Consider the following 27,692-nt stretch of genomic DNA (forward strand, 5'->3'; position numbering starts at 1 on the left):
TAAGACATGACAGTAAATAATCCTCTCCCCACCTCTAGCTGGTTAACACATAAAACCATTCTGGTCTATGCTGGGTTTTCCCTCAGCTCTCATACTTATAGGCTGTAACCTACTAAGGAAGCTAGCTTGTGCATAACTTGTGCCCACATGAGTCACACGTTAGAGAACCTAAAACCCTTCCATGAGGATCAAAGGGATGAGTCATAAGATTACAGGTGCAGCTATCACAGCATGTGATTTCCCCCTGGTGTCTCGGAGATAGCCACATATCAATCACAGCTCATGGCTTTTCTCTTTTGCATTCCTTCAGCAGTGCTAACTCTAGCAGAATTTGATAAAGTCTTTCAGGACTCCAGTCTACAACTTTACAATATTATACCTGCAGATCAGATGCTCAATCTAGGCCTGTGCCTGGGCACCAAAATGGATAATTGCTGAGCATCATTCCTAATCTCCTGATGATCACAACGGTCTTCTGAAAATGTCACATAACATCAAGCAATATTAAAAGTCCTACAAGCATTTTAGTAGACATTCTTTGCATCACTGCGCCTGGCTCTGCAATGCTCTATAAAATGCAAGATGGCTTATAACCAAAAGGTGCTTTCAAAACAAACACCCCAAAATGATATCCAAACAATATAATGAGTGCACTTTATGGCTGTGTATATACACACCCTAGAATAAAACACCCCTGTTTCGGAATCATAGGCAAAATATGAGTTTTGCTTTAAATTAGATACATTAAATCCTGTAATTGTCTGTCTCCCTATGAAGGCTTACTATCATTAATGTGATCATTTCATCTGTGAGTAGGAAGAAAAGTGAAAGCCAGGGATTAATCCAATAACACTAGCATAATGTTCTTGCCTGCAGACAGAGCACTCCTAGCTGATGGATTCTAGAGTCCCAACTCAGTGCACAGTGGCAACAACACTAGAGTTTGTTCTGATTTGTTTTGATGTTAGACTTAAATACTATTGGCTGCATTGGACATGTCAACTTGGGCAGCCACTCCAGACATGCAGCTCTGTCATACTGAAGGACACTAAGGATATTAACCTGTGCTAAAAATAGCACCAGCCCAAAATCATTTATGCTAATAGCAGGATTCTTATGCTGGCAAAATGGCACCATCTTCACTTAAGAGGGAGGTATTTAGTGGGCTTTGGGAAGAGCCACAAAGTATTCAGATTTACAGGGGGGGACCCCCAACAACTTTAGAAAGCTAATTGTTGCAAGAGGAAAGAAAGTAGGGAGGTATTGGGAAGGGAAGATCCTGAAAGAAGGCACAGCAGGCTGGCTGGAACCCTAAACAGGAAAACCACACACTGCAACATTTTGTTGCAGGCATCACTTGGATCTGCTTATTTGAATATACCACACATTTAGTTTGGATTTTGCCCAGGACATGTCCAATTTTAGAAATGAATGTAGTGCCCAAATAGATTACATATCACACTGGCTGGTTGTAAAGAGATCTTAATCAGTACTATTAAACAAGAATAATTTGTTGAACTGATGAAAGATAGCAGGAAAACACCGTAATCTTTTAGGTAAGCTGTTACAGTGGTACCTCTGGTTATGAACTTAATTCGTTCTGGAGGTCCGTTCTTAACCTGAAACCGTTCTTAACCTGAGGTACCACTTTAGCTAATGGGGCCTCCTGCTGCTGCTGCGCCGCCGGAACACGATTTCTGTTCTCATCCTGGGGTAAAGTTCTTAACCCAAGGTACTACTTCTGGGTGAGTGGAGTCTGTAACCCAAAGTGTTTGTAACCCGAGGTGTTTGTAACCCGAGGTACCACTTTATTTATATCTCTAACATTTCACAATATGTAAAGTTGACCATTATCTTTTCTTTTCCAAAGTTAGAAAGGGGCTTTCAACTCCAGCTGTTCAGCAAAGAGCAGACTCAAGTGAGTTGCGCTATGTTAACTGCAGGGAGCTGAAATCAATAGTTTATTCCTCTTGTCTGCCCTGAACCTTGAAAGAAAGGTTTTTGTGAGAAGCTGTTCCAGTCACCATTGTTCCTTTGGTATTCCATTAGGGTTCTTCAGGGACTATATTATGCAGCTCTGTTGGTGTCAGTTTTTAAAGCACTGCGAACCACCTTATATGGGAAGAAAGGGTAGTAGATTTTCCTCCCTGCATTGATTTTTCTGTCCCTTAAGGGTATGTGGAACTCGCTTCAAGCTAATTTAGGACTAATTTGCATGAATGAAAATTCACATTGTTTGCACAAAGAACTCCATGAAGAACAAAGCCTGGCTGCGTGGTCGAGTTAAGGTGTCATCTGAGTGCTGTCACTCTAGCCTTTCTGCTGGCAAATGAAAAAAGCACGTAAAGAACTACACTGCTGGGCCAGACCACAAGTGGCCATTGAGATGTCCATGGAAGCTCATGAACAGGAAATGTATGCAATGGCTATCCATTGTTCTTTATTTTTTTGGCATTTGATAATCAAGTGTCATGCCACCTATGAATACTCCTGCCATGACCACTCCCCACATTAAATGGGGGGCACCCTTTGCATGCTCGCGCACAGCCCCCTGGACCCTATGCGGTACCATTAGCACAGGCTAGGCTTCACCTTCCCCAGGTGGGATACCTGGAGGTCTCCGCCTACCTTAGCCAGTTGCCCAATCCCACCTTGGGAGACATTGCCAAGGTGATCAGGCCACGTAGGGGGAGGGACTACCTGCCCGTACAGTAGGGGGGTGTTTTCCCAATGAAGACTGCAAAATGGTAGGAGGGGTTTACTCCCTCCCTATAAAAATGCCTCCTTGGAACTCTTGCTCTTCCATCTAAGGGACTTTGGCTTGGGAGACGTCCAATTAGGTGTTTTGTGGTATCATGGGCCTTAGTTATTCCTGTATCTAAAAAGAAACATGTCTGCTTCAAAATAAAAGCCTTATTTGGCCTCATACACCTGGAGAGAAGACTTGTGAGACATGCATTTGGAAACTAGTCCATTAGGGTGAATGGAGCATTGCTCCACCAACCCCTGACCATCTCCAACTGTCTTCCTTCTTATTTAAAACCACCTCGGGGGGTGGCCCCAGCTATCAGCTTCCTCCTTTTCGGTCTCAGTTTTGCCCTTGGAGAATTCAGAATGGGAACAGGACCAAAATATGAATTAGCTGACTCTCCCTATCACTGGCTCTGAATCAACCTATGGTTAACCTCTCTGCCTTCCACCCTAAGATTCCCAGTGAGCACCAGCCATCACTGACATCAAACTATCAAGCAGCTTCAGCAACTATCTAGTTAACCTTGATGAGTTGTTTCTCTACTGCCAATGGGTGTCCGTTCCCGCCCTCCCTAGAGCAGGAACATTTTGCTTAGAGCAAGCATGCCCAAAGCCCATTTTGGGGGCCTAATCCGGCCCGCTGGTCAGTGGCAATTTACTTCCCGGGCTAAAATCCAATAAAAAAAAGCTTCAACAACTTCAATCCTAAAAGAAGCTCAACAACTCCAATCCTAAAAAAAGGTCAACAATCTTGGTTGGCCCCCACGGCCCTTCACTTCATCAAATCTGGCCCTCTTTGAAAAAAGTTTGGACACCACTAGTTTCCACTGAAATTTTATCTGCAGCAAAATTCAAGCAAATGTGAAGGTCCTTAGGAAGAATTTTGGGGAGACATCATGTTTGTAGAAGACCAGAGGCATTTTGGGATGGGGTAGAATTGCTTTCTCGAGAGGATCCCTATATCCTACTGGTGACACCCTCTTCCCCCTTTTTAATGGCTGGGATCAAACAAACATGCTCAGCTTTTGACGACTGGGGAACATTGTTTCAGTTCTGATTGTTTGCCTGTTCTTAAAACAAAGCACTTCTTTCATAGGCTTTCACAAACATACACAACTTCCCATTCACCTTTTTTTAATAGAAAAGACAACAGTATTCCTTTCTCTGTTATCATACACCACTGTTCCTTTGAAGGAGATGGCAGATTGCCATTGAAAAGCATTGTTATTTCTGTAACGCATTTGACCCAGTTTTGAAAATAAAATTTCTTTATCTTCTGCATAGACTTTCAAAAGGAGCATAGCTTGATCTTGCTTTATAGCTGAATTTCTCATTTCCTGGAGATCAGATAACATATTTTGGAAAGGAAGCAAACTACTGGTATCTCAGCTGGTTTACCAAACCAAATAAACCATGCACAATAAATATTTACTGTATTAGCATATTTTTTCCTCAGACAAACACTTATGTGGATGTCATGTATCATAACGTGGTTGAGTGTTATCTTTCAAGCACACATTGGGTGTTTGAATGCCAAATATTTCTATAATTTCAAAATAAGGGTTAGTGAAATAACCATTATAGGAACAATTGGTCAATCTATTCAGCAGCAGTTCTCCACAGTTTCAGACAGGAGTCTTTCTCAGCCCAATCTGGGAGATACTGGAGATGGCATCTGGGACCTTTTCCATACCAAACCTGTGCCCTCCTGCTGAGCTGTGACTTTTCCCTTACCTCACAGCATAAGAGCTCATCCCTTAACAGTTCCATAGTTTGGACTTCACATGTTCATATGTCTTTAAATGAGATTCTCCACATCTCTGGGATACAATCCAGAAAAAGTTAGGCATGACTAAGTCCCACTGAAATCAACGGGACAAGAGTCTTGCAGCCAAATATATAGTGTTTTATTTTGAATTTAATTGTGGATCCCAGTGCACTATACTTCTACTTGTAGTCCCATCTCCTTTCTACCAGCTCTTTTCTGCCTTACCTTGACCCATGTTTCTGGGGCCTCTGGTCCTCTTTTCCAAGGCTGCTTATTGCTTACTCTTCCACCCATAGGATTTTCAGCCTGCTTCCTCTTTGACATCATAGTAAGTCAACAAGAGTCTTAAGAGTCCTAAGCCACTGTGTCATTTTAGTCAATCATTGTACACAGCCTCACCACCACTACAAATATATTTTAGAACATTACAGTGTAGGATTAAATGGTCTGGGGTGAAAGCCATTAATTTCAGTGAAAGGTATGCCTAGCCCTTTCTAGCTATCCAACAGAGCCATTGTGTATGCTTTTGTGTATGATCAAAGTACAGCAAAATGCAAGCCTATTTGCATGAATGATCAGTGGGCAATATGAAATGTTTGGTAAATTATGCATCACTATGATTATTTTCTATCAAAACACCATGGAAACTGGATTTCTGTAACTTCAAGCTACCCTGGTGAACTTTTCAGTGGGTGCAAGGGGCTAGCCATTGATAGTCTGAATGACATAATGAGATTTTGTCCATCTCTTATTAACTGGATGCTCTCCAGATGCTTTTTGTCTGTTACAAAATAAACATATACTGTATTTTTCGCCCCATAGGGCGCACCGGCCCATAGGACGCACCTAGTTTTTTGGGGGAAAATAAAGAGAAAAAAATTATTCCCCCCCAGGCATGGGGCTGGGGTGGGGGAAGCCCGAGCTTCCCCCGGCCCCAGCCCCCAGAACAGGCTGCTATCCGCAAGCCTAGGGAGCCCTGCGGGAAGTCGCGCCGGTCTCCCCATTCTTCTGGATATCTGCCCGAAGCCCGGGGCGCGCTGAGCTCAGCGCGCCCCAAGCTTCGGGATGCAGGCAGCTCTCCGGAAGCCCGAAGCCTGCAGGCAGCTCTCCGCAAGCCGTGGGAGAGTTGTGCGACTTCACGCCGGGCTCCCACGGCTTGTGGATAGCTTCCTGAAGCCTGGAGAGTGAGAGGGGTCTGTGCGCACCGACCCCTCTCGCTCTCTAGGCTTCAGCGAAAGCCTGCATTCACTCCATAGGACCCACACACATTTCCCCTTCATTTTTGGAGGGGAAAAAGTGCGTCCTATAGGGCAAAAAATACGGTACTTTAAGAAGCACACATCCTGGAAACAATTCGCAGGTTTGTTATCCTGAACAAGTCTCACTGAAGAGGAGACCTAGATCAAAAGCAAATGGGTCCTTTTACCCAGTAGAAACTCAAATAATGTGTTGCTCTTCATCCATTTGAAATCTTCAGGGAGGAAAGCTACTGCTGGGGGCAACATGGAGTGTGAAAATTGCAAGTCAGGAAAGGATTGGTGTGTTATGTGGGCCTTACAAGAGAACTTCCAGCTGGATTGTAGCCATAGCAGTGTAAAAACTAGGCTGAAAACTTATATAATGTAAGCAGATATTTGTTTCTGAAGGTTCCCGATACCACTTGGAGCTATTTCTTGTGAGATAAGCAGTGTTCTATTTTAAATAATTCCATATAAAGCATACATGATCAGTATTCAGAGTTCTGAAGGTCTCTCTTCCAGGTGGCATTTATTTTTAGCTACTTCGGAAAGTACAGGACATTCTGAAGCATCTGAACATTGCTGAACCAACACTGCCGAACTATTGTGTGAAACACTTATGAGAAAAGCTTTTGAGGTTTGCATTGTTGCTCTCATGATGTACCCTGCATTTCTGAGGTTGCCTAGCAATTGTAAGTTGTTTAAACGTCAAGCCAACAACAATGATAACTATGATTAAAGTACAGTCATTCAAAAGAACAGCTACCATACCTGCAAGTATAAATTCCTACAGAATGAAGGAAAGGGAAGGAAAAGAACCTTTTGCATGAAATACATAAACAAGAAAAAAAACAAAACACCAAGGGAGACGTGTATAACTGCACTCTTTCTAGACATTTCAAGTAAAGTAACCATATTGTCTTGGATAATCTTTTTCCAGGTTTTAGTTGATGTGAAGGACCCTAAAATGGGTGATATCCTGTGAGGCAAAAGTCAGAATTCTCTTCCACAAATAATAGGGCTTTCCCTTCCTCTTCTCCTCCACTGCAGTCCAACATGCCCCCAATGTGTGTCATTTCTAAATGCATTTATTAATCATGGGGCCTTGTATTGTAATATATGTTTTTTAATATATTTTTGGAGACATGGAAAACTTCAACTTTTGGGGGATATACTTCATATACATTTGGCAACCTTTTCCGGGAAGCAGCATCTTTTGACTGTATGTGCTACGAATTCTACACATGTAGGATTTAGTGTGGAAGTTCCATAACAATGTTGGGGTACACTTGCTTTGATGGAGAGGTGTACAAATGTCCCAATTATATGTATTGTCTATTAACAGGAATGCTTTTGGACTATATGTGCACCAAATTCTATCATTCTGTGTCATATGGGAGTATCCTAGCAATTTTGATACATCCATGAATGAGGCTCAAATGTTTTTGTGCTTACAGCTTGTAATAATGTATTTGGTTTCAATGGCTCCTTACTAATGTTTACCTTCTCTTTCTTTTGTCCTTCATTTACATGCTTTCCTTGGTGTATAGCTCACCATTTAGGAATTGAATTCATGGGTAAGCTTTCAATTTTCTTTTAAATTTGCTGTTGATATTTAAATCCTCAAAAAATCTATTGTGTTACATTCTGTGAAAGAATTTCAGGCACTGTGCAGGATCCCAAACATTGCCATGACTTGTCATGACAAGGTCTAAAGCTGCTGCGTTTAAATGAAAGTTTTGTGACAACTATCTACTATTCGGGAGTTATCGGGCATCTCAGGCTTAGATTGGGGAGAAGCTCCTTTAGATTCCTCTTCTGTCATTTTCAGCTCAAAATTTTCCTCTCTGAGTTGCCATCTCATCTCTGAGTAGAAAGCAAAGGAAAGATGAGGGAACCCTGCATCTTTCTCCTCACAAATGAAAAAGCAGCTGTGAGAGAGCCACTTTGAGCTGAAAAAGTTTCAGGGTGATAAAAGATAAAAATTGCAACATGGATTGTGAGCTTTAGAAAATCCTTTTGAAGATAAACGAGAAGTGCCCGTATAAAACAAAGCTTTCTATTTTATAAGGAGAGACTGAAACTCAACCTTATGAGTTCATAGCCACTGGTCAGCCATATATTTTTTACAGAAGCCATGTTTTGAAGAACAGTAAGACTGGTTGTGCAGTGGCATGTTCTGAAAAGGTGTGTCTGTCACTTCAGATGAAGGCAGCTCACACAGAAGAAGTGGAGGTGAGGAAAGAAAGCAAGTTAAAAGCTGTTGGATCAAAGATGTTAGTTGAAGGCAACTGAGGGTTTCCTTCAATAGTCTATCTGGTGAATGAGGTAAAGCATAGCAATATTGACTGTGGGGGTAGGTGCAGGCTCAAGAGGCATATACCACTGTCTCAGAAGGGTGTGGTCTATTTCAGAGTTGATCCCAGATTCCTTTGAGTCTAGGGCCAACTTGAAATGGGATCTGCCCACACGTGACACAACAGGTCCTCCCCTCCCAGCCCTCCCATTGCCAGCAAACAAATCCCATATCTCAGCAAAATGGGTAATTGGAAGTAGGGAGGCATTTGCTGACTCCTCCCCTGCAATATTCTGTGTGGGTTGCCATTGAAGGGGGAAAACTGTAAGAGTGGCTGAGTTGTGCAAAAGCCATTTGGACTTTTGGCTCTTCCTTTCAAATGTTGAAAGGTGGGCTGCTTGTGCTTTTGCACATCAGTACAGATGAGAAATCCAAGCCTAGAAATGGACTGGGAAAGCAAACAAGTGACAGGAAAAAATGGATTCCTTCTCTGGGGGAACAGAAGAGGTGCAAATTGCAGGTGTCAGTTCTCCAATTGCAATGTGGCTTCTTGAGGACTGCCAATGTCCTCATGATGGGAAGTACATTCAGATAGCACTGCAGGTACAAGGTGAGGGATAAAATGGACAATAGGACTGTAAAATATATACTTGGCCTTTACAGTAACAATACCAGGAAAAGAGCTTTGCCTTTTGCATTATGCAGGAGGAGAAGTTCCAAGCAGACGTAAAATGCCTCTTTAGATTATTTGGACCCTAAAGCCAACATTGAGTTTAAAATATGTATGCTTGGGAAAGCAACATGGCCAGCTGCAGAGGGAATAGATGAATACTATATGAGGCTGAGACATTTAGCATTTGGAAACACTGATAAAGAGATCAGATCAAAGCTCATGCAACATTGCAGTTCAGCTCATCTGACAAAGCCAGGACTCTCTAATTCTGGTGCTGCGTCAGGAGTAGCAAACATAGTGCAAATGTTGGTGGACAGCAACTCCCATCATCCCTGACCATTGGTCACCCTGGTTGTGGTTGATGGAAGTTGTATCTGGAGGGCACCACATTGGCTTGTGGTATAGTAACAGAACTCCTAGATCTTGCATGTGCCATGGAAGTAACTGAAATACAAGTGACTGGCACTGTACTGAAGATCAAAAGCTGCGGACTGAAAAAGGGGCATGTATTTCAAATCTGTGCAGAAATACTTCCCACTGTGTTCTGAGCTGCTTATTCTTAAAGTCCATGTGATCGCTGCCTAAATGTGCAATCAGGCATGTCCAACCAGTCAATCGCGATCCATCAGTCGATCCCGTGGCGTTCCTGGTTGATCATGGTCGATTGCGCTGGTGCTTTAGTGAATGCCTTATTTTCCTGCGTCTGCGGTTAAAGTGTGTGAATGAGTGAGAGCTGCAGACTTTAGGGCAGGCTTCCTCAAACTCAGCCCTCCAGATGTTTTGAGGCTACAATTCCCATCATCCCTGCCCACTGGTCCGGCTAGCTAGGGATGATGGGAGTTGTAGGCCAGAAACATCTGGAGGGCCAAGTTTGAGGAAGTCTGCTTTAGGGTGAGCTATTTAATGCAGGGAAGCGGGTGGTGCTGTGGGTTAAACCACAGAGCCTAGGACTTGCCGATCAAAAGGTCGTCGGTTCAAATCCCCGTGACAGTGTGAGCTCCTGTTGCTCAGTCCCTGCTCCTGCCCACCTAACAGTTCGAAAGCACGACAAACTGCAAGTAGATAAATAGGTACTGCTCTGGCGGGAAGGTATACGGTGTTTCCATGAGCTTCTATGGTTCGCCGGAAGCGGCTTAGTCATGCTGTACACCAGCTCCCTCGGCCAGTAAAGCGAGATGAGTGCTGCAACCCCAGAGTCAGTCACGACTGGACCTAATGGTCAGGGGTCCCTTTAGCTTTACCACCTATTTAATGCAAGGGTCCCGCCCCCTAAAAAAAAGCTCAACAACTTAGGTCTCCCCCCTCAACAGCTGTGTGCGATGTCAATGGGTAGATCACTCCCAGTTTTATTATACTGGGAGTAGATCACAGTCTCTATAGAGTTGGACATGCCTGCTATAGATGTATACTCAAAAGTAAGTCCCACTGAGTTCAATGGAGTCTATTTCCAGGTAAGCGGGTATAGGATGGCAGCCAAAAATAAGCAAATCAAGTACCGAGGCTGAGACAGAAAAGGAAGCTTGCCCTTCTGGGGTGGGGGTGATTTCCACAAAACCCATTCCCTGCATATGGGAAAGTATGGAGTTTTCTGGGGAAAAGGGAATTTATTCTTAAAGTATGCCTAAAGACGCAAAAGAAGCAAAAGCCTACAAACACAGCACAGCTTCAAGCAAATAAAAGAATTCAAGAGCTGGGCAATGAATAAGATTGTGTTTTTGGAATGAAGACAACACCAAAGAATACTGAGAAAGATACAGGCAGCCCAAAGCAACTGTTTACATGAGAAACACTGAAATATAACTGCATGTTGATAAGGAAGAACTGTAACCATTCTAGATGAAGCAATATTGGGAGAACTGAATCAGTAACTGTTCCACACTTGAACATGCAACCATTACAGTGGATCATATGAGTCCATGGTGAAAATCCAAGTTTAATGCACATTTACTACTATGGCAAAAATTTAAAATACTGAGTACAGTACTGCTACTGTTTTCAGAGCTGAAGGAAATTAAGGCTCTATGTTTAAGAAGCAGCCATTGCTCTGAACATCATCAAGCCTACTTGCAAAGCAAACACATTGCCAAAGGATGAGGCAATGGATATGATGATGAATTTCAAGGAAATGAGGAAGTGAAAGATTTGAAAATTAAAATACATATTCATGATAATGTGAAGTTAATCATATGGTCACACAGAGGTATGCAGTTCCTTATTAGGGGTGGACAAGGAAGTGGTGCCACAAAGATTACAAACAACAGGCCTCTTAGAACTGGTTAAAGGAACAACAACAAGGGCCTTCTACTACACAATACTATAGCTGTTAACTTGGAAATAATTTGCATTTACTTCAGTGGGATTTACTCCTAGGTAAGTGTGTGTAGGATTTCAGCTTTCTTCTACCTTCAGCAGGCCTCTTTCCAATGATCTAATCACCAGGCATGAGACAATAATCTGTATACACAACCTGTTTTAGGCATTAGAAGGGAAACAGATCAAGATTTCTCAAAATTTCCCTTCTAAAAGTACACATGGTTAAACATCTGAAGAAAAAAGCAACAGGGCCTTTTCTTTCCAAATAAAGTTGAGGTGATGGAGTTGCATAGAGTTGAAATACTCCAGCCTTCTCCCCACCCCTGAAAACTTCCCTTTGAGGAATTCTGGTTTGCATAATATTGGACGAGACTCTATTGTTAGGTCATATTGATGGATGGAGGAAACAGTGGACTAAAAGTAGAGTAATGGAAGGATTAGAACCAAACCCCTTGCTGCCTCTAACCATAGTCAAATAATTCCAAATTATATTAACTGTTTCCTGAAATTCTGACCCTTTTCTCAGGTGGAGAAACTAAGAAGGATACTTGACTCAATAGTTTCTGGAAGAAAATAAAAATAGGTCCCAAAATGGTCTTCTAAGGCATTTTTGGCTCATAGTGCAATCTGTTAGAATAGGAATGGCAGTTGAGTCTCAAGAATAGGAAGTTAGATCTGCCCAAATTGCATCTTGCAAAACACTGCTGTATCTTTGCAGGCACCTGCTAATGCCTCTGTCAGTGTGTCTTAGGCTATGGTGTTTTAGTCTACAAGACCTGAATCCTCATAGCTTAGATATTTAACTGGTGTGAGATTGTAGAAACCAATGGGAGGGCTGTGTTTTGTAGGGCAAAACCTCATGTGTCAGTGAATGCCTATCAGATAATATAACGTTGTTGTTGTTGTTGTTGTTGTTGTTGTTGTTGTTGTTGTTGTTGTTGTTAGCAATCTCAAGCCAATGCCTCTCTGGGTTAGAAAACACAGATCTGTCAGTGTTTCCCCCTGACACTTTGCCTAATCCCTTTTGAGAGTGTCTGAAATGCTCAAGGCACAGAGTCAGCTAAAATTCTCCAGGAAAAAAAATCACAAGCGAAACATGTCACTTACCCATATTATTTCAGACAGAAGCTCTCCCACCACCGGCTCAGTTTGTTTACAGCTATGCTAATGGTGACATGAAGTAAAGCATTGTTTTGACACACTCATGAGGGAACCTTATAAAAATCAGAGCAAACAGCTGTTAAACTGTGAGTGGGAAGTTAGCTTATTTGAAAGGATTTGGACACTGGCTTCTATGATGTTTGTTTTCTACAAAAATAAAATAAAATAAAATGTTTCTTTAGTGCAGTCCTGTGCATGTCTTCTTAGAAGTAAGTCCCACTGTATTCAACAGGACTTACTTGCGAGTAACTGTATAGAGGGCTGCAGCTTTCATTTCCCACAGAAAATAATAGTAATAATTTCACGTACTGCTTATCAGTTGACATTTTGGGAGCCAGCAATAGTGGGTACTTTCTGAAGATATGTTTAGATTACCACATATAATCCTTTGCAATACTTTAAACCAGTGTTCCACAAACCCTGAGATTCCTTTATTGGGCACTTATTATTAATGGTGTAATGGTGCAAAGGGATGGATAGGCCCATTTAAGCCTAGTCCATCCCAGCAATTCATGTGACTTTCCAGGTGAATTTTTAATGGAAAATCCTGCAGAAACATAAAAAGTTAAGTTCTTACAAGGTGCTCTGAGGGTTGCACACTGCCCCCATCCCTCAAATAAAACAAAATCTTCTTTTGAACTTTTCCAAATAGGACATAAGGTAGCTCGCAGCCTGGAGTGGGTTGTGTGGGGGGACTCCTTGATGCCTCACACTTTGAGAATACAGAAGCGAGTCCCACAGGGAGAGATGGAATGTGCTAGCGTTTTGCCACCCTCAGGCGGAATTTGACAGAAAAAGGTGTTGGGGAGGGGCAGCCATGTTTCCCCCCCAGCAAAGTTCCTCTGGAGAGAGATGGGATGTCATCAAATGACAGAGCACTTACTGCATCTGCACCCAAAGTGTGCAGCAGCAAGGAGCCCCGTGTATTAGCTGCTCTAGGCTGTGGGTGACTGGCTACTCTATTTTGAAAAGAAAGAAAGAGAAGAAAAACTGTTATGTACTGAGCTGAATCCTAGAACAATAGGATCCAGAATGCAGCAGTCTGATTGGTCCACAGGAGCCACCCAATCCAGCTCCAGGTGGAAGTGAATCAGCAACCTGATTGGCCTGCAGGAGCAGCCAATCAGGCTCCTGGATGAAGTGAATCAGCAACCTGATTTGCCTGCAGGAGCAGCCAATCAAGCTTCTGGAGGAGGTGTCTCTCTCTATCTGATTGGCCTACAGGAGCAGCCTGGAATTAGCCAATCATGCAGGGCCCATTGTGTAAATAATGTATTTATAGCTGGACTTTTGGGGAAAGTTTCATTCATTGCTACTATGAGCTGAATAAAGAGCATGAAATTCACACTCAACCCTGAGTATATTTCAATAACATTTTTAGAGGAGTGGGGGCAGTGAGCAACCCCCGTATGTCCTTGTAAAGGAATCAGTAATACTGTGGATTCTGAAGTGGACTGTGAACTGACCAAAGTCATGTTCCACTTGAATTGAAGCAGGTGAGCCTACTTTGGAATCTGAGTTCAGCAGATGATTCCCTCATCCCTAATGGTGCTTAACTTTCCTTGGGAAAACAGGGTGCTCACCTCCTCTAATCTTCCCCAGCAGTGTACAGTGACACGAGAGAGTAGGGTGTGGCCTCGAATGTTATCTTATTTTGTTGAGACCCAACAAACAGACAGCAGACCTGACCCATCACCGAATGAGAACCAACTGTGAAATCTAGAACATTCCCAGAATCCCTTGCAATATGTGATGCTTCTGTGGCCAACGCATGCAGGTTTGTTAGATGCTGATATGGGAGGAGTTCCTCAAAGATAAAGAGGTTGGAAAAGCACTGCTTTAATTCAAAATGTAGAGGGTTTCCAAATATGTGATGTGAGCAAAGTTCACACCACTTTCCCACATCACGAGGGAGAGAAAGCAAGGCTAATGCATTTTTAATGTGGGTTTTATGTTCACATGGCAAACCTCCTTGGAGCAATGACTCCTTGAAGCTTCATATGCATGGGGGAATGCCCTAAATCAGCACTAACATTGGGAGAGCCACAGCTTATACAGTGGTACCTTGGTTTATGAACTTAATCCGTTCCAGAAGTCCATTCTTATACCGAATCCGTTCTTAAACTGAGGTGCACTTTCCCCTAATGAGGCCTCCTGCCACCAGTGCCCTTCCACCGTTCGGCTTCCGTTTGTAGACTGAGGTAAAGTTCGCTAACCGGAACACCTACTTCCAGTTTTGCGGAGTTTGTAAGCTGAATAGTTCGTAAACAGGGCTGTATGTAAGCCGAGGTACCACTGTATATGTGTGTATATACACTGGAGCTATCTAACTGTACATATGAAAATGCAAATATTTGAATGTGGCAAACAGTTGTTTGCAAACACCTGTATCACACAAGCACACTTGTTAGGAAGTGAAGATGGCGGGCTCCATCTCCCTATTTAGTGTCTGCTACAAAAAGTGTGAAATAAAGAAGGGAAAAGGAGAGAGGTACCTGTGTCCCAAGTATGTCGACGACACTGCAAACAGTGGGTGAAAATAGCAAAGGCAGAGGAGAAGGGACAGAATGGAAGAATGGGAGAGGCAAGAGTGACAAGTGAATGAACAAAGGCAGGATAAGGAGGGGAAACCTGTAAATAATAATTGAGTAGTAGTAGTAGTAGTAGTAGTAGTAGTAGTAGTAGTTATTTATCTGTACCCTGCCCATCTGAATGGGTTGCCTCAGCCACTCAGGGTGGCTTTCAGCATATATAAAAACATAGTAAAACTATACAGGACTGCCTTCAGATGTCTCCTAATATATATATAATTACTCCTTGACAGTAGATTAAAATAGGGGTATGATTTAGCACTTATTAACACTGTGCTATAAAATCATAAATGGCTTTACACAAAGGTAAGCCCCCTTGCTTTCAAGATGGCTTACTTCTGAGTAAACATGCTTAGGGTTTTAGTTATAATCCCACACTAAAGGTCACTATCCGAGTACCCCCCTTCTCACAAAAAGAAGCAAAGGCCCTATTACTGATACCCCTTCTCTGCCTGTAATATGTCCTGCATTAGCTTCTAAATCAAATGGATTGGGAAAGCAACACTGACTGCAGGTTTTCCTCTTTTTTTGAATATAAATAAAGTATTAAATAGTACACATTCTCAGAACATACGTGGTTGTACTTTTTGTAGAGAATCTGCAGCTCATTCAGCCACATTTGCCATCTGGAGAGGAGGTAATAGGTATCTGAATAGCGGTGCACTTGTATGTTGTGTTTGGACAATTGGGGGCAGGGAAGGATCAGCATAGTCACAATCTTATCAAAAAGTAGAGAGATGTTATTTTGCTTTAATACTACACTAGAAACACTACGATTGTCTGTGATATCTGAACAGTTCAAAATAAATCTTGCTAGCAGCAGTGTGAAAAACAGCAGAAAGAGCAACGGTTGATGTGCCAGGGTTCGTGCACATGCATGTGTTTGTGCCTGAGCACAAGAATCAAGAAGTATCCAACCCTTCCCTCAGAGATTTCACTTGCGTGTCATGACCCCGAGCCACCCCTTTTTGTTGAATAAGAATGTGTGGACACCATATTTAGGTTAATGGGCAAAATTTAGGCCACAACTTTATTGGTTGCAGAATGTGAGCAGAATTGGCTTAGGCATTGGAATTGAACTGACTATATCTGACTCCTGCCCACCTGCAGGAAGTCTCACAAGGGTTAACCTCCCATAGGGAGAACCCTGCTGATGCGCATCAACTAGGATCTCCCCCAGGGTCACCGGCAGGGGTTGTGCCATGGCCCTAGACCCCGTCTGGACTTCAAACAGAGACCACGCCCCTCAGATTCCTTTAACAAAATACCCTTTATTATGGAGGGGCAGGTGATGGCCATACCTCTCCTCCCCCGAACAAGGTTTTACCAATGCCTAACCTCCAAACCTTACAAAGTTGTTGCTATGAGGTAGGCAAAAACCAAATGGCGAGTGCCGATTTGCCAAGTGGAAAAATTCCTACCAGGCCCCTCAGCGGCGACCAACCGAGGTCCATAGCAAGGCCAATATGTTGAATGCATGAAAAGAGGACGGGAGGGCGGGAGATCTGCAGAAGCCAGAACAAGAGGGAGATCCACTTGCCGTGCTGCGGTTTAAAAGGAGTAAGCCATGGGTAGGCGAACTGGGGCCCAGGGGCCCGAATCCGGCCCAATCACCTTCTAAATCCAGCCCACAGACGGTCCGGGAATCAGCGTGTTTTTACATGAGTAGAATGTGTCCTTTTATTTAAAATGCATCTCTGGGTGATTTGTGGAGCCTGCCTGGTGTTTTTACATGAGTAGAATGTGTCCTTTTATTTAAAATGCATCTCTGGGTGATTTGTGGGGGCTGCCTGTGTTTTTACATGAGTAGAATGTGTCCTTTTATTTAAAATGCATCTCTGGGTGATTTGTGGGGCACAGGAATTCGTTCTTTTTTCTTTCTTTTTTCCAAAATATAGCCTGGCCCCCCATAAGGTCTGAGGGACAGTGGACCGGCCCCCTGCTGAAAACGTTTGCTGACCCCTGGAGTAAGCCATGCCCCCGGCCAACCGGATTGGCCAGCCGGGGGCTATGACATGGGGCTTCCCCAGCCCCCGCTGTGTGTGAAGGCCACATGATCTGACCGCAACACCATCCCACTCAGAAGTGGAATGGCTTTCTAGAGACTTGGGGGCAGAGGGCTTAAATCCAAAGGGTGGCACTCAAATGCATGTTTTAAATTTTAATAGGGACAGCCAGAGAACATTAAAGTGTTGAGTGGGGAAGAGAAAGCTCTTTAAAAGCAGAATTTGCATGTTTCTTCTCCCTGATGCAAATATTTTTACCACTTACATGGACTGTACAAAGTCACTGTTATTCTAATCCTTTCTGAACCATGGCAGGGTGGAACATTTCACTGGCAGTCGACATGTAATTGTTATTCTGAAGGAGCATTCTCCTAAGCCTGTGACCAAACCAATGTCAACAGCATAAACCATAAACAATTTTATGCACGAAAGGCATAAAGCCAGACCATGTGTGACTCTAAACTAAATATTGCCGTAGCATGAATATAGCACTTCAGCAGGTGTTTCCGCCGAACAAACTGGCATCTGGCATTTTTACAATGTCAAGATTACTGAAATAGAGCTTAGCATATAGAAATCGTCCTAAAGGTTTATTTGAATCTTATTAGTGCCACTCAGGAAAAAAATCAGCAAAATCCTTCACGTTCCATGTTGGAAAATTAGTCCGGGTTATGTTGGGAGGCGCCTCTCTGGGTCTGTTCTGTGAGTTTTATAATCAAATAATGAAATGTCAGTTATGCTATATTGTATTTTTGACAATGAAGCTTCTGGCACTAATGAGCTGAGCTGATGTGATGGTTTGTAACATTCCAACTACATGAGGAACAAAACTGTCAACAGCAAAACGTTTAGAATCCAGTTTCTCTGAGAAGGGATAGTTGTCTGTTTAGCACTGATTAAGCCTCATATGGGCCCTATAAATAGAGGAGTTCCCAAGTCAGGCTTTGTGTGAATATTCATCTTTTTCCTTTTCAACCTTTTTGGTACTGCCTTTTCACTTCCTACTGTTTCTTCCTCCTTTCTGAGCTGATCAGCTGAGTATGATCAGAGATCACTCAGTGAATGGGATAATGTTACAAGATCGGCACTATTTGGTCATGCAAAGAAGCGACTGAAAGTGAGGGTAACAGTCAGCAAGGGAAGGTTTTGGGGAAAAAATGAAGGGAAAAAAAGCTAAAAGCTAAAAGTGGTGCTAGTTATGGTGGAATGCTCTGTCACAAGAGACTAGGCCCTGTGGGACGTGACATCTTTCCGCAGTGCTTGCAAGATGGAGCTGTTCCACCAGGCCTTTGGCTAAGGCATAGTCTGACCCCCCCCTCTCCTTCTGTAATCATAGAACTCTCATAGAACTCTAACCCAATGGTTGCCATTAATTTGATTTTGAATTGATTTTAGAATGTATTTTAATTAATTGACTGTGTGATTTTATGTACACTGTGCTATTTTTACTTGTTGTTAGCCACTCTGAGCCCAGCTTTGGCTGGGGAGGGCAGGATATAAATAAATTAATAATAATAATAATAATAATAATAATAATAATAATAATAATAATAATGCTGACATTCATAAAAAACAACAACTTCAGAACCATATTTAAGAGAAGACCATTACTTTCCAAAGAAACCTCAACGCAATATTAAGACTTCAACATTGGAGGGACAAATTTTGCCTACAAAAAACATCATTGCCTCCCCTCTCCCCTCCACCAAATGTGTCTAACTAAACTTCAGTTAAAGCTTGCATGCAAAAACGTGAGGGTGGGAGAAAAGGGAAAGGGTGCCTTTGTTTCATTTGCAGGCACTTCTGGAAGGCAGGGGAGAAGTGAAAATCAGTGCTTTCCTTTTTTTTTGTTTTCCTCCCTTGGCTAATGTGTACCAACATCCCCCATTTCTAAGCACACGGATAATTGCAAGTGAACATTACCACAGTAACACTGGGAATCAGGCTCTGAAAGTACATGACATGCTTAGCTAAATTTAATTGGTCACCTTGAATTATACCGTCAGTGGTTACGGTCAAACTTTAATTTTACCAAGCCACAGAGGTTGCCTCTGCTAACGATGAGATCAGCAAAACTCTTCAAACGATATATACTATTTTGCAACCAAAAATTCAGCAGCACAAGACATTAAATATATTTGCCTGCCCTGCTTGCTACTCTGTCCATATTGCTGTCTGGCATGATAAGTCTGTAACAGTACAAGGGATTTGACATTAGAAATACCAAGAATATGACACTGGGAATTTGTGATGAGCTGCAAGACTTACATAGTTTTTTTCTCTAGGTACTTAAGAATTCAGTATCACAAAAGTTTGACTCATGTTAGAAGGTAACAAATACATTATACTAACAATACTTTAATTCTGGGGCTATCAACATCATGTAGAAAGAACTGCACAGTGCTTGATAGATGACTTAGGAATGATGACAGCTAAAAGCAATTAATTATGTTATCTAATTCTCAGAATGTTTTTCATACTGAAAATCCAGTCCTGACAGGGGGACTTAGAAGAAAGTCCACCTAACAGGCAGGGAGACCTCCAAAATGATACCAAGCATGAGATCAGGGAATAGGCATTTAGTCCAGGAATGGAAAACAGGATCCACCTAGCAGGCCGGAACTTGAGCTCACCCTGACCTCCTGCAGATCACTTTGGCAGATAGGCGGGGCTGCCCATCTGTCATTTATCAGGTGTCAACATGATGTAAGGTGAGTCATCTTCAAAGGAACCAATAAGGAGCATTCTCCAGGTATTGGAATTCAGGGGAATATTATGAAGCCAACAGTTGAAAAGCTTAGATTAGTAGTAATGCTTAGCATTTGTATAGAGGTTTTGAGTGTTCAAAGGTGGAACCCTTTCAGATGTGGGCTGTTAATGCTCCTGTATGTACACTGCCAGTCAGTGTAGACAATGCCAAACCAAGTGGACCAATGGCCTGCCTTTGTATAAGACAGCTTCCTATGTTCTTAAGACCACCAAGTGAGTTCTTGGCAGAAGAAGCAGTAGACTAGGAACTTCCTCCTTCACAGGCCTTCTCATAAGCCTACTCACTTCACTGAATCACACCAGCTCTCCATTAATGATGAAATTAATACAGTCTTTAAAAAATGTTGCTCGTTGTCTCAAGTCCTTTTTAAGGAATAGTGGTTTATGTGTTTTAAGAATGCATTTCAGATTTCAACATCGGTGAAGATTTATGTGAAAGAAGCCACTAAGTACTTCGATTCGGAACACATTTGCTTGGACGAGTTTGGATTTCAACTGACATAATTAGGGATGGGAGAGAAATTTGATTTTCTTAACATTTTAATGATAAACTATATAATTTGCTTTTCTTGAAACTGTATATGAACCTAGACATGATTAGCCTCTAAAATTCGCACACTTCCAGATTTTGTGTTGCAGGTCTCCAGCTAAGCAATGGTTTAAAAATGCATACGTTAATGAATATAACATTGCAATATCACATTAGGGTAAATTGCTTACAGAAATGTGCATTTTTTTTCAAAAGTGCATGTACAAAACAAAATTATGAAAGAAATGCACTCAAATGCTGAACTTCTAAAGAAATTCACAGACTGATGTGGAAATGTGGAGAAATGAATATAGGATTGGAAAAATAAGAAATGAAAGAGCTTCAAATTAACATTCCTCCATTTGTACAAGTATTCTTGGGAGCAGTGGGTTTCTGGATTAGAACTTTAAAAGCATGAAGATCACAGGAAGACTTGCCCCTATCTTGTAACACTGACTCTTCTCTAAGTGACATTTCTTCTCAGTTAAGGCTTTGTTTAACTCATGGTGAAATATTCAGTCCCAGACACGTGGTCAGAAGAGAAGCAGCACAGTTACTGCTGGTGCATTTTCCTGGGATGTGACATTTCCTACAAAGGTAAGTGGAGACACCTCCTGTTTTATACACATTCTACTTTCAGTTTAAATGTGTTAATTTTTATTCTCTGCTCTTATGGGCACATGATTTTTTCCTATGTTGACAGATGTCAACATTTTTGTTACATTCACACATCCAGGACTGATTCTCCACCATCATATCATGTATTTTGGCTAGAAAGCAACTGCATCTTGCATTTTGCATCCAGCTACAGCGAAATGGTAAGCCCCAGAATAACGCGTATGAATTCACTTTACAGTGTTGCATGATTAAATGATTTAAACTGATCAGGGTTCCACCTAATCATTCCTGTAATCAAGAGAATAAGAGACCAGCCCTACCTTAGGACTATTTCAGACAACACATGCAGTGAAGCTTGGGAGACGCAACCAGATCCATATAAAGCCCATGCTTTTAGCATCCAATAAAGTCTTGTTTCAAGTCAGAATATAAGAAGGACCTGCTGGATCTCTAATCCAGCATCCTGTTTTCATAACAGCCAACCAGATGCCTGCAGGAAACCCACAAGCAGAATTCAAGCCCCAATCACTCTGCCTTCCTGTGGCTTCCAGCAATGGGTATTAAGCATAATGCCTCCTTATTGCAGCGGCAGAGCATAGGCATAATGGCTAATAGCCATGATGGCTCTCTCCTCCGTGGAAAAAAAGTAACAAGCTGAAAGAAGGTAATTTCCTGCAGGTAAGTGCGGAAGGAGAAAGCAAGCCCAAAGTTCTAATATGAGAGTTTTCCCAGCCCAAATTTTGGACACAAGGGTGAGATGGAAGGAGATCCAAATGGCCAGTGGAGCCAAATGTCTGAGTGCCATTCTCGACTCCCTTGCAGCAATACCCTCACACGACTTGCCAGCGCTGCTTATGGCAGCATCAAAACAACACCTTAACAAAACAATGAAAGGCAAAACGATGGCGCTACCCAGTCATCTTGTGCCCCCAAACCACTTGGGGGGTAAGTTGCTGAAACACACCACAAATCTGCCAGCTTAGAATGAATCAGTGAATTGGGGAGGGAAGGGTTTTCAGCTTAGAAATAGTGGGCGCCGTGGCTGCATATGGGACAGAAAAGAAAGTAATATGCATCCACCAGGGGTTTTTGTTTGCTTGTTTTTGTTAACTGGGAAAACAATTTAGACAATTGAAATTGAAAAATCTTAGTCAACTGTTTGCTTTAAAAAAAATGTTTTTCTTTTCTTTTCAGAGGAAGTGGAATGCAAGAGAAGAAAATGTGCTGTGATGTGGCTAATGCTGTTGTTGTTGCTTGCTGATGTGTGTACTGAGTCTAAATAAAATACTCTCTCTCTTGGTTTCATTTCTTTATTTTGCGGTCTCCTTACATCATCACTACCACCCACGTCTTTATGCAAGCAACCTACAAAGCCCATTTCCACATTATAAATTGACAGCTGTCCCAAATATCTGTTTATTTCTACAATGGATATACCACTTAACGCCATAGTTTCTAAGCACTGTACAACAGAAACTATTACTTAGAATGCCTGCTGGAACGATAATAGAACTTTCCCCCCAAGCACTGGAATATAGTGACAGTTATAAAAAGTAATTATGGATCCATGAAAAAAGTGATTATACAAGATTTGTCTAATGAATGGAGAAACATATCCAATAGAGATGTCTGGTTGAAGATGGATAGGTTCACAGTAAGCTGAATCTGAATATCTGGTTCTGAATAGAAGAACAATTATATCAATACAGTGGTACCTCAGGTTAAGTACTTAATTCATTCCAGAGGTCCGTACTTAACCTGAAACTGTTCTTAACCTGAAGCACCACTTTAGCTAATAGGGCCTCCTGCGGCTGCCGCACCGCCGGAGCACGATTTCTGTTCTCATCCTGAAGCAAAGTTCTTAACCTGAAGCACTATTTCTGGGTTAGTGGAGTCTGTAACCTGAAGCGTATGTAACCTGAGGTACCACTGTATATCCATGTATCCCTATAACTTTTGTTGTTGAGGGAATATGTTTTAACAAGAGAAAGGATATGGTGTTCCTCCGTATTTTATTATTATAAAACATCACTTCTAATCTCGAAATAATACAGTTCAGTCTGTGCTTTAGATTGATGAACCATCCCCAATTAAACTAGGCCACTGTGTCTTCAAATGGTGAACCACATATAGTACAAGTGGAAATCTTGAAAAATCCTGCCCTTCTCAACACTTGTGCATCTGATTTCATGACCAATTGCAGGCGCCTCATCTGATATCACATTTCGACAACTTGTAAATATTCGCAAAAATACTTTGGAAGATTTTGCGCTGTCCTACAAGGGACGCGGGTGGCGCTGTGGGTAAAACCGCAGTACCTAGGACTTGCCGATCGTATGGTCGGTGGTTCGAATCCCCGCAGCGGGGTGAGCTCCCGTCGTTCGGTCCCAGCTCCTGCCCACCTAGCAGTTCGAAAGCACCCTTAAGTGCAAGTAGATAAATAGGTACCGCTTTATAGCGGGAAGGTAAATGGCGTTTCCGTGTGCTGCTCTGGTGCAGGCTCGCCAGAGCAGCGTCGTCACACTGGCCACGTGACCCAGAAGTGTCCTTGGACGGCGCCGGCTCCTGGCCTCTAGAGTGAGATGAGCGCACAACCCTAGAGTTGGACACGACTGGCCTTCGGGTAGGGGTACCTTTACCTTTACCTTACATTTAATGCATGAATGTCCTGGTACAACTCTTAATTCTTTTCCACATATGTCTGGCAGTCCAGCCTATGAGACAGAACCAGCCCTTGCTGTAGAGACTTTCCAGCTTGCTTTCTCTTAACGTATGGGGCAAAGAGTGTCTGTGATGGGTCCCAGAGTGAACATACAATTCAGGATGGCCACAATTCAGAATGGGATATTAGCGTACCATGAAAGTGGCTGAAATGTGACTTGAAAAATTGATGTGCTTGAAGAAGATCTATCCTCCCTCTGTTTGCAAGTATATGGGTAGTACCTTCATCCTGAAGAAGGTAAGAAGAATGCACCAGGATTCCCTGATGCAACCTGCAGCTGCCAGGCACAAGGGAATTTCAGAGCATCACTCCAGACACTTGTTTGATGTGGGAAGAGTAGATAAAACAGAAGCCTCCCAACTGAGAGGAAGAGCAGTGTGAAAACAAAATAAAAAATAAAAAATTAACTATCAATCTTGTACGTTGCAAGGAGGATGCCTGTCCATCATTTAGTAAACTGGTTGAGAAAATATATGTATTTTTTTTTTAAGCACCTGAAGAGTGTGCCCCTCCAAATTCAATCTGGAGAAACCCTATGCTCCAAGTCTTAACATTTCAGGAAATGTTGGCCCAGAGTCCTGCCTCTGCATGTGGGGAATTCAGTTCCCCACTTGGCCAGAAAACTCATTGGGCAGCCTTGAGCAAGGTCACATTCATACCACATTTTTAAAGCACATCTGAAGCATATTTGTTCCACCATGGAATCCTGGGAACTAAACTGTTGAGAGTGCTGGGAATGGTAGCTATGTGAGAGGTATATTTCCCAGAATTCTTTGGGGGAAGCCTTGTGCTTTAAATGTATGCTGTGGATGTGACCTCAGACATTTTCTCTCCCCCCCCCCCCATTTCCACATAGTATTCCTGAGAGTATGTAATTAGAGAACTTAGTGTACCATGAGCCCTTGGGTGACAATTGGATACATCTAATAAATAAATGTGACATATGAATGAATATGTGCAAGAAGTAAGCAGTCTCATCCTCTCCCCTTGCATCTCCTAGTTTGCTTTCGCTGCTCCCAAGCCTTTGCTTCCCCCCCTTACTTTGCATTTCCATAAACTTAATCCATTGGTAGCTTGGATTAGTGGACTGAGATGATGGATATTAGCCATGAAGTGCAGTTACTAGGAGTCATTGCTAAAGAACAAATTAGCTCAGACTTACTGTAATGTTGAGAGGGGCGTTTTGAAGTTTTTCTCATTTGCAGTTAGAATGGCTACTCTTGTCACTGCAAATGATACAACTGTTGAAAAACTGGGGTTGCAACGTGAGTTAAATTGCTGAGTTCATAAAATATGAATGCCTAGAAAACGAATACACCAATGTTAAGTCGGTTAATCAGTTTTAGAGAAACAAAGGAACATTTTACTTACTATAAGATGCAGTTCCATGGGATATTAATGAAGCCATAACAATGGCATCTTTGCCTCTGTGCTGGTCTTTTCTATATCCACTACATTTGTTCAGCAAAGATAGATTTAAATGTAGGCTTGGCATGGAAAAATGAGAAACTAAAATGGTTGGATTTGCCCATCCATACTCAGCAATAGGTCCGATTGAATTCAGTGGAGTTTACGCTCAGATAACAGGGTTAGGATTGCAGCCTATATTGAGAAAGAGATTTGTCTAAAGTCACTCTGTGGATTTCAGGACAGTGTGGTTTTTGGTATATATCTCCCCTATCCAACTCCAACCTTACACCTTTGATACTACAGTGTTTCTCAGAGGTTGACCAAACACAATGCAAAAAAGCTCACTGATTTCAAAATGTACAGGGAATTAAGAGGGGAGGAATAAAAACAGAACATTTCAGAATGATCAAGTATCAGCAGAAACATATGGATTAAACCAATCAGTTTCCCCAACAGCAGCAATCTACTGCATGGTCGCTGTGTACTTGCATGGAAGTAAGTAAAAGAGTACCATTGAAGTGACAGCTTTTGAATCTAGTCTTTAAGACATCTTTCTGCAGGCTTGTGCTGAGTTTCATAAGCTTTCTGCAGGCTTTTCCATGAAGTGTAGATGTCTGAGAGGGGTGAGTAGGGATGAGCACACCAGTTGCAGTCCCTGCCATCAACTGATCCCGGAAGTCTCAGTTGAATGGAAGTGACTAGGAGAAGCAGGGACCCCACAGTATCTGTGAAAATTCTGGATTCCCAAAACTTCTCCTGTACCCATAGAGGCACCAACTTCACACAATCTTGCTCTGTGAGTTGAGGCCTACAGAAACAGTGATGGAGAAAGGTAGAGCAGTGTGCTCATCCCTATGTACTCTCCTTCTGTTTATTTTTCCTTAACCTCAGAATGTTTGCAGAGGCGATAGAATGCTGGGGAAATGCCGCTCCTTCTAATGCAGATTTGTAAAGCTAATTTTGACAGTCAGTTGTACAGTGGTACCTCAGGTTAAGTACTGAATTCGTTCCGGAGGTCCGTTCTTAACCTGAAACTGTTCTTAACCTGAAGCACCACTTTAGCTAATGGGGCCTCCCACTGCCGCCGCGCCGCCGGACCCCAATTTCTGTTCTTATCCTGAAGCAAAGTTCTTAACCTGAAGCACTATTTCTGGGTTAGCAGAGTGTGTAACCTGAAGCATATGTAACCTGAAGCATATGTAACCCGAGGTACCACTGTATATTGATTCATTAATTAGCCCACAAAAAGCTACTGGGCTACAATTCATTTACTCCCCAACTTAAAGGTTGGTAGGATGTGTTTTTATGCTGGGGGCGGGAGGGCAAACCCACTTTCCACAGCCAGCATGGAAATATAGGATATTAAGCTCTTAGCTGGCCAATGATAACAATTTTAAAAAGTCTTCTAGCAAACTGTTTGGTTAAGGAGGGACAGAACGTAAGGAAAGGCTTCTGTTCCTCCATAGCCAGTGTGGAAAGCAAGTGGACTGGTTGAGGAGAATTGGACAAATCCCTTCCTCCCTTCCCCCTGCCTGCCAATTTACTTGCCTCTTTTTCAATTCCTGGTCACCTGTGCCTACCAGGTAGGGATAGAGAAGAAATTTGATTCAGTTTGCATATAAAAGCAAACCCAGCTAAACTGCGCTTTCTAAAACAGCATGAAAATGAAAACAGCTGTCCCTTGATAGTCACATTTCTCTGAATTTTGCAATGCAGTTCTCCAGCCAAGTAATGTGTGTAAAAAATGCATGGACTAGGCTAAAGCATGGATTAAAATGCATGCATTAGTAAAAGTAACATACACATATGCATTGTATTATGGGCAATTGCTTTGCAAAGATTTGTATATTAGGCAGAATTGCATACAATTCCATACAAACATATCCCTTGCTGCCCAGGTGCGTCCAATGGCTGCCTGAGGGTACTTAACTGCAAAGGAAGCTGCCCCAACCTGTAGTTTTGTGACTTAATCACATGAGGCAGCTGCACCTGAAGGCAAAACATTCATGGCTAGCATAGCAGTATTGCTGGCTACAATGCTAAATCCTTGCTGCTGCTGGAAGGTAAGTGCCTTGAGCTTTGTCTGCTGCAGGAGAATAACAATAATAATTTTATTATTTATAGCCTGCCCATCTGGCTGGGTTGCCCCAGCCACTCTTTCCCCCTCCCTAGAACCTTGCCCTCCAGCAGGGCTCACCCCACAATTTGAGGAAATTTTTATTTATTAAATTTCAATACCACCCTTCACCTGAGGATTACAGGGCAGTTTACAATATAAAATCACAAAAATACATAGCATGGTAACAAAAAAAAAAACCCAATAGCCTCCCACCTTTATTGAACTGAAACACTGAAATTCATTGAAGCATTGAATTCTCTCTTTAAAAACATTTTTTAAAGTTTTCTTTCATATATTTTTAATGGAAGCAGGTCAAACAAATAAATAAAAAAAAATAACAGAAAGGCAGAAAAAACGAGTGACTTCTCAGTTGGGTTTCAACTAGGGAACTCTGAGCAAAACATTTCTGATTTTCTGAACATTTACAGGGTTCCTCCTGTGTGTGAGCTCTCTAGTCCTGAGGTATGGTCAAAACTTATTTTCCATTCACCTTGTTCTTTGCTCTTCCTTGTTCCTACATCCTCTTTGATTTCAACATGGGAGTAGGCAGATCCAAGAGTGCCAGAAATCAGAGGGAAGAAGTTGCATTGCTATTTATGACTGGGGGGCTCTGCGCAAATCTGCTTTCACAGACAAAAAGAGGTATCTTTCGCGTGTGATAGCTGAAGTCGTCTTTTATGCATTTATGCTTGCTTTGAAATGTGAGGAAACAGACCTAGCCGGTTAGC

The 27,692-nt window shown here is 42.3% G+C and overlaps 1 protein-coding gene and 1 long non-coding RNA gene across 3 annotated transcripts in view; one reads left to right on the forward strand and one right to left on the reverse strand.

Moving 5' to 3' along the window:
- LOC310706765 overlaps positions 1–21,060 on the reverse strand; it is a 31,577-nt gene extending 10,517 nt beyond the window's left edge. The window contains exon 1 of the long non-coding RNA XR_014526159.1: positions 21,034–21,060. This is a non-coding gene — a long non-coding RNA (uncharacterized lncRNA). The remainder of the gene's footprint in view (positions 1–21,033) is intronic.
- NRG3 (neuregulin 3) overlaps positions 1–27,692 on the forward strand; it is a 606,841-nt gene that overhangs the window by 500,626 nt on the left and 78,523 nt on the right. The window contains exon 4 of one of the 2 annotated variants that reach the window (XM_083502598.1): positions 7,308–7,334. The exons of the other annotated variant lie outside the window; for it this stretch is intronic. Coding sequence (XP_083358724.1) covers positions 7,308–7,334 — 27 coding nt within the window. The remainder of the gene's footprint in view (positions 1–7,307; positions 7,335–27,692) is intronic. 2 annotated transcript variants of the gene reach the window in all.

This window comes from Podarcis liolepis, assembly GCF_965112155.1.
Source record: "Podarcis liolepis genome assembly, chromosome: 5".
Classification (NCBI taxonomy): Eukaryota; Metazoa; Chordata; class Lepidosauria; order Squamata; family Lacertidae; genus Podarcis; species Podarcis liolepis.